The 7709-nt window shown below is 33.7% G+C and overlaps 2 protein-coding genes across 2 annotated transcripts in view; both read left to right on the top strand.

Annotated features, from left to right (window-relative positions):
* Positions 1–1167, top strand: part of LOC116844098 (spermatogenesis-associated protein 17-like) — a 1842-nt gene extending 675 nt beyond the window's left edge. Inside the window, exon 3 of the mRNA XM_032815224.1 lies at positions 1158–1167. Within this exon, the coding sequence (XP_032671115.1) occupies positions 1158–1167 (10 nt within the window). The remainder of the gene's footprint in view (positions 1–1157) is intronic.
* A 3196-nt stretch (positions 1168–4363) lies between these two features.
* Positions 4364–7703, top strand: LOC116844071 (spermatogenesis-associated protein 17-like). Its single transcript, XM_032815182.1, has 5 exons — positions 4364–4713; positions 4783–5072; positions 5359–5440; positions 5704–5983; positions 7300–7703. The coding sequence occupies exons 1-5, from the start codon at positions 4594–4596 to the stop codon at positions 7491–7493; spliced, it is 966 nt and encodes a 321-aa protein (XP_032671073.1). The 5' UTR covers positions 4364–4593; the 3' UTR covers positions 7494–7703.
* The last annotated feature ends 6 nt before the right edge of the window (positions 7704–7709 follow it).

Below are 7709 nucleotides of genomic sequence, written 5' to 3'. Positions count from 1 at the left end.
GCCAATACTGGAAATCTATAGTTTATCCCAATGAAAAATTTTTCATACATAATTATGTAAAATTATATAAAATTATATATAATTTTAAATTATATATAATTATGTATGAAATTTGTCCATACATGCTAATATATGTTACTTATATATAATCATATATAATTATATATATAATTTCATGTATAATTACATATAATTATATATAATTTTATATGATTATATATAATTATACATAATTATGTATGGAAAAATTTTATATATAATTATGTATGAAAAATTTTTCATCGGGATGTCACATATATTATAAATTTTTAATACTAGCAATGAATTTTTGAACGCAGCCTTAAAATATTAATTTCATTTTATGCTGGATACTAATTATACTACGTGACTAAAGCTCGTATTAACAGTTGTCAGCTGAAATTTGTCCTGTGTAAGATATTTAAATTTTTATTCAGAGTTGGATCTAAATTTCTCAGTTGAATTATATGATATAAACGATATTTATATCTGTAATCGCGATTCAACTGAAAAACTCTTATTTAACTCTCAATTCAAATTTGGATATTTGACTTAAAATAAGTTTCTAGTAATAACTATTGATACGGGCCTTCGAAATGGTAGAAAGCTTATCTGATGAGCTCTATCTATACCCGAGCGTTGATACAGTCAACTAAGTCAATTAAGTCAATTAAGTGCAACAACACTTTCCTCGATAAATTTTGCAAAGAATTCTGTATCCAATAAGAAAAGGTATCTTCTGAAAATTACTAAAGAACAAATTCTTTTATTGGCTACGGGATACGTTATGAAATTTATCGATATAAAGTATTGCAATTCTGAATCAGTCGGTTGTACACTTTAGACCTGTATTAATAATTATTATTTGGAACTCGTTTAAGTGAGATATTCCAATTTCAAATCAAGATTAGATGAGAGTTTTTCCGTTGAATCGTGGTACTTTATAAATATAAATATATTTTATAAATAAATAATGTAAATAAATAAATAAATATAAATATAATTTATAAATATAAATGTCACACATGTTCTAATTTAACTGAAAAACTTGAGTCTGATTCTAAATTGAAATCTGTGTATCTTATATGAGACAAGTTTCAAGTAACAATTATTAATATGAATCATAAAATGTCTTGTAGGACTACCTAGTAGGACTACCTAGACAAATAGAGATGTGGAGCAAAACATTAATGTACATCTTGTGATGCTATTGTAACAGCATAAAATATTTAAAATATATTTGCTTTAAGAAATACGTATTTATTAGGTCATAATTTTAACCAAAATATTTAATATTCATTTCTACAATAATTCTAGCATAACTCTGTTCTCTTTCCAGCAAAATAAGCAATTTTTATAATATTGCCGTAACGTTACTGAAACTTTCATCATAACAAATGATTTTATTCATATACTGACAAAATTCTTGTTGTATGAGAATACATCTTTATTTATTTATGCTAGTAACTAAGCAGACAATATGCGGGAATATATTTATTTGAATAGTTTCAAATAACGACTGTTAATATGAGTCTTAGTTACAAAACAATTTAATGACAATTTAATGACTTACAATTAGATACGAAACAATGAAGTTGGAAGCTCACCAAACTGTAAGGTGACCAAACGTCTCGATTTTTCACTCTTTGTCCCAAATTTTTTCGAGTGCTATTCGGGACAGCGATTTGTCATCATTTTCAATGATTATCAAATAATTCTCGGATCTTTTTCTCCCTCCCCCCGCCCCTCGCTTCACACATTTATGAAGTATCTCGAATTCAAGGCTGAGAAATCTGATCACCCTACATATACCGCGAGGAAAAACGAGAAGATTACTTACAAATGATGTCTTTACAATACGCCCCGGCGATCGCACATCGCTATTCTCAATATTCCCGATACTTATTTCCGCGCGAGACTTATTTTCGACGGGTTAAAGACGCGTAAAATGCGGAGCAATGTCGATCGATGTGTCCACGGCGGTTACTCGATGCATAAAGATTGAGAATCAAGATGGTCGCGCGATTGTTGAATCGCGCTGAAAATACACGCCAATATATGAACGGCGCCGCGGCCGAAAAGAACGCACTCTATGAGATACTTCTCTCTCCGTATCTCCTTTCCTAACAAACTGACACAACCGCCCGAATATTCCGCATCTCTCTCTCTTCCTCTCTGATTGTCATCGCATTTCTAATTCCCGTTCAATAAATCTAACAGTCACCCGATTCTATTACTACTTGAGCGAGTCGATGTTATTAGCAAATGTAAGGGACGTCGGTGCGACACGTCGCGACAAGCACTGGCCGCATATACCGCGAGGAGAAACGTGAAGATTACTTACAAATCACGTCTTCACGATACGCCCCGGCGATCGCACATCGCTATTCTCGACACTCCTGAGGCTTATTAACGCGCGAGACTCATTTTCGACGGATAAAAGACGCGAGAAACGCGGAGCGATGTGGATCGATGTGTGCCCATGGCTGCTGCTTGGCGCGAAAAGATCGAGCATTTCGCGCGATTCATTACCAACGCCTAGATTGAATAACCAAGATGACAAACTCGTAGCGCGAAACGAACGCGATTGGTCTAGAGTGGTTAGTAAGGGACTGAGCACAATAAAAGAAATAAGGAACAGGGAACAGAGAATAAGGAATAAAGAATACTGCAAACAAGAAATAACGCTATTCTTATATTCTTTTATTCTACGTTGGTGAATTAGGTTTCCTGTTTTAATGGGTGCGTTCGTTTTGGACATTCACATACATAAAGCGCTCACGCTTATAAGCGCTGTTTTTGCTCGGTTACTTTGATTTCTAAGCGCACTCATCGAAAAGATCATAACCGTTTCCTTTGGCTGTTGTAAGCAATTGTGAGCGTAAAAATGGAGGATACAGATAAGAAAATTGTTTGTGTATTTGCTCAAATATTAGTTTCATTAGATATTTTTGATGATAACGAAACAAATAACTTTTGATGATAACGAAAATAATATAAAGAAGAATTAGAAAAATATTTATCCGTAATGATTGGATCAATAAAAAAAACAATACCTCGGTTAAAAAATTATGTGGAAGTGGTTGTACCATTATACAATGATGAAGTATTTAAGTCACATTTTAATAACTTTTCACTTTATAACTTTTGTTTTATTTAAGATCAACGATTTTAACTTTCATATTCATGTTTTTACAACAAAATATGAAGATTTAAGTACAATAAATTTGTGAGAAAGTCCGTTCATCAAATGTATTACTAGTGTTGCTGAAATATTACTTATTTTTTTTTTAATTACCGTTGGACAGTGCTTTATTACTCAAAATAAATATGATTTAATAACAAAAATAATAAATTTTTATGAGAGGTGTCCTAAATTTACCTGTTTCTGTTTTGCTTCATCTGATATAACAACAAGTGTATACATTTTATTATTTGTAACATCTTGCAGAGTTACTCTGGTTTTGTTACTCTCGTTGGAAGTCATTTTGAAACACTATTTCACTTTAAGATTTATATTGGAGGTTAGATTGCGTCGATTTCATCGACGCAATCTAATTTATCATTCTCTTTGGAAAATAAGCGCTTATAAGTGCTCACGCTTTTACTGCCCTACCTCGATAGAAGAAGCGAATATAAGCGCGAGTTATGACGTCACGCATGACGTCAATATGCAGTTTCTAAGCGCTTATAATGCCAAAGTGAACGACGTGAGCGATATTTATAAGCGCTTAAAGCGCGTAAGCGTTCAAAGCGAACGCACCCAATATTGAACTGTTCCTTATTCTCTGTTTCCTGTTCTTTATTCTTGATTCCTTATTCTTTATTCTTTTTATTGTGCTCAGCCCCTAACTCGAGCAAGTGGTTAAGACGTCCGCCGTAGATCACGTCGTTGTAGATGCGCGACCTCGTTCGCATCACTGGCGCGTTCACATTCGTGCACTTTTGGCACTTTCAGCGCGCTAATGAACTTTTGGTATACGTAATTGACAGCGCGCGTCTGCGCGATCTTTTCATGCCGAGCAACTGCCATGGACACAACCGTATTCCATACGTCTTTCGCTTGTGTCCTGTAAGTCTCCTGCAGAAATAAGTATTAGAGTGCCGAAAACAACGACGTGCGGTCATCAGAACATATCGTAAGTACATTATTACGGAGTAATCTCCTCCCTTCTCGACACATGCAGCTAAGGTGATCAACGTCCCGATTTTTCATCCTTTGTCCAGAATTTTTTCGAGTGCTATTCGGGACACCGACTTGTCATCATTTTCAATAATTGTCAAATAATTTTCGGATCTTTTTATCCCCCTCTCCCGCTCCACACATTTATGAAGTGTCCCGAATTCAGGGCTGGGAAATCTGGTCACCTTACAAACTGTTAATATTAAGAATCATTACCGAGCTTGCGTAGTAATTATATTATTATTGAGTAAACCCGTTGATAATAACTTCAATTTTTGATAGTTTAATGATTCTTCCAACTTTATTATATCTAAACCGTTCTGCAACCGACTATTCACGTTGTGTCAACCTTATACATAGCAACGTCTTTCAAATAATTAAACGGTCCAAGCATGGCAACAATGCTAAGATTTATGATCAACCCCGTCGAGTTGCAAAACGCCATCCAAGCTAAGCACGATCAAGCCGAATTGTCGAGACGCTCACACTTTATCGCGGCACGTAAAATTCAGGTGAGCCGTAATCCGGGCGGTATAGATGATAGCACTAAAAAATACATTGGAAATTCCTGATAAATTCAGGCCTGGTTCCGCGGTGTCGTCACTCGCGCTCATCTCCGTAGTCTCCACCAGCACGCGACGATTCTGCAACGTCATTGGCGTGGTTACCGCACCAGGATACTCTTCAGGCGTTACCTGATCAAATATGTTCAACAGATGTGGCAGGATTATTACAACAGCATGGCGACGAGAATCCAAGCCGTTTGGCGGGGTTATTGGACGAGAAAAACGCAAATAAATTTCGTGCAGCTGCGACGATGGTTACAAGCGGTTCATGCAAAGAACGATGAAGTTTTAGAGAACATGAAAAAGTGCGTTCGTCGCTCACAGTGTTAAGCTTGTATCAGATTGTATCATATCGGAGATTAGAATACTAGATTAGATTAGAGACCAGAATTTGACAGATCAATTTTAATTTAATTTCAACTAATTTGCGGATTAGATATTTGATTACAGATCAATTAATTTTTATTTATTTTCAACTATTTCGATCTTATTTCGATTGCTGTTTCAACTAGTAAAGTTCGAATTTTCAGTTCGCAATCCTTGGTCTCCATTTAATACAAGCTTCAAGAACTTGTTTCTTTCGTTTCGTAGATACAGGCAGACGGAACTCGAACACATAGAAAACGCGGCCGAGCAAGAATCGCTACTACGAATTCTGTTCATTCTGTTTAAGGTAGAATAAATATACTTTATAAATAAATAATATAAATAAATAAATGTAAATATACTTTTATGAATATAAACATACTTTATAAATATAAATGTCACACATGTTATAATTTAATTGAAAAACTTGAGTCTAATTCTGAATTGAAATCTGTGTATCTTATATGAAACAAGTTTCAAATGACACTTATAGGACGATAACGCTAAAAATCTCAGAGCTCCCGGCGCGTTCGAGATTTATGAAATTTAACGTTTCGCTCATCCTCGCAGCTGCACCATTTGCTGAGGACCGAATGTCGTCCTGGTGTTATCACGAGGATCGACCAAACTCGCTTCACGTACATCGAGGATATGCTCAAGTGTCTCCAGTACAAACGTTACGTTCCGAGAGCAAAATCTCTTCGCCGAGATCACAAGACCACACATACACACAACCATGGGTCTGTCTCAATCTCCGGCGACACTTATTTGGAAAAATGCAAGAGAAAAATGCGACAGTTTGAGCAGAGTTTGCGAATCGGGAATGTACCTGTTTTCAAAAGCACAGTTGGTTAGTACATTAATTGGAAAGATAATTTTTACTCGTTGTGCAATTAGATTGTTATACTAAGAGATACAGTGTTCAACAAGTAAAAAATATTTCGGTAGGTACTAATAAGCAGAGTTGAGTAAAAAAGCAACTTCTTTTTTAATTAAATTAAAATTAATAGCTTTTAATTTAATTAAAGTTGATGGGCTACAAAATTAATTAAGTTAAAAGTTACATAAAGAAACACTAACTATATTAATAGTTAAATTAATATCAAATTAATTTATTAAAATTAAAAGTTAATTGTATAAAGAAATATATATGTTATATATCTTACATAATTAATTTTTTATAAGAAAATACTGACTGTTTTGTGCTTAGAGGATTCCATAAGGAAAGAAACACTGACAAACTCAAAGAAAAAGAAAAAAATTCTGCTTGCATTATTTTTGATTTTTCTAAAAATTTATTTATAAGGAACGTGTATGTGATTTTAATATTAATGAATTATTTAACTTTTATAAAATATTTAATAACTTATATATAGTTAATGTATTTCAAAATAACTAGTTTAGGTAAAGTTATTAACTTATCTTTTAATCGACTAACTACTTATTGCCAAATTATTGTAATAACATATTTACTTAAATCTAAGTTCTTTTGTTTAAATAGAATAAACGATTGCTTTTTCATGAGAAAAGTTACGGTTTTAAGAAAACATATATTTTCCTATTTCCTAGAAAAAACAAATATAGACCTTATTTAGAAACATGTTTTATTTACAGATACGTATTAAATTTAAATAATACAGTTTTTTAGAAATTTTTATCGGACATTTTTTCTCGAAGATTGTCGAAAATGGGCCCTCCTACAGCTTTTCGACGTCTCGCGACACCTTTATCGCATGGTTAACTTCAAGATTGAATTGAATTAAAAGTTAATAGTTACCGATAAAATGTAACTAAGTTAAGTTAAAAGTGTAAAAATGTAATTAAGTTAAAGCTACTTAACTTTTAATTTTTTAACTTAACTTTTAACTTTTTAACTAGTTACTACCCAACTCTGGTTATTAATAATAACTAGTGTAATAGTATTAGTGATAACAATATTAAAAAAAAATAGAATAGAAATACGTTATTAAATATTTAAAAAAATATTAAGCTGACATTCATTTTATTTGTAAGAATGTTTAGTTGAAAACTGCATAATTTTTTTTGTTCTCTATTTTATTTGAGAAACACGATCCACCTTTTGCACCAACTTAGTACCTTCCCGATACAAGACGATCCAATTTCCTGTAGAACTGGCGAAATAGCTTTCCTACTTTCTGTCTTTAGATCATCCTTTCAAGAGAGATAGCAGAACTATTACGAAAAACGTGAGCTCGAGTGACGGACGAAGTAACAAATATTCCGGCGGATGTTCACATCAAAGTTTCACACCTATCGAGCTGTACGAAGCTATCGACAGGATGGATTGCCGACTGGATCGTCTTTGCCTCAAGTGTCCTATCCACGGTCTCATTTTTTGAAATTGTGCGCGGAGGAAAGCACAATTTCACGCGTGCATTCCTCAGTCACTAACGAGCTCGACTGAGGAATTCATTGCAAATTTATGCTGATAAATTCTTTTCTGCAGCTTCTATAGCGTTTTTTTCGCGTAGCTTTCTATTTAATAGACAATTGCCCATCGAAATCAGTCCGATCGTGGTTTGTTAACAGGAAAATAAAGGAGTGACTAATCGGTG

This window comes from Odontomachus brunneus, unplaced genomic scaffold, assembly GCF_010583005.1.
Source record: "Odontomachus brunneus isolate Ranch 3 - 2012 unplaced genomic scaffold, Obru_v1 Obru_scaffold_039, whole genome shotgun sequence".
Classification (NCBI taxonomy): domain Eukaryota; kingdom Metazoa; phylum Arthropoda; class Insecta; order Hymenoptera; family Formicidae; genus Odontomachus; species Odontomachus brunneus.
The sequence above is the reverse complement of the archived record's forward strand: the minus strand, read 5'-3'. Positions and strand labels throughout refer to the sequence as shown.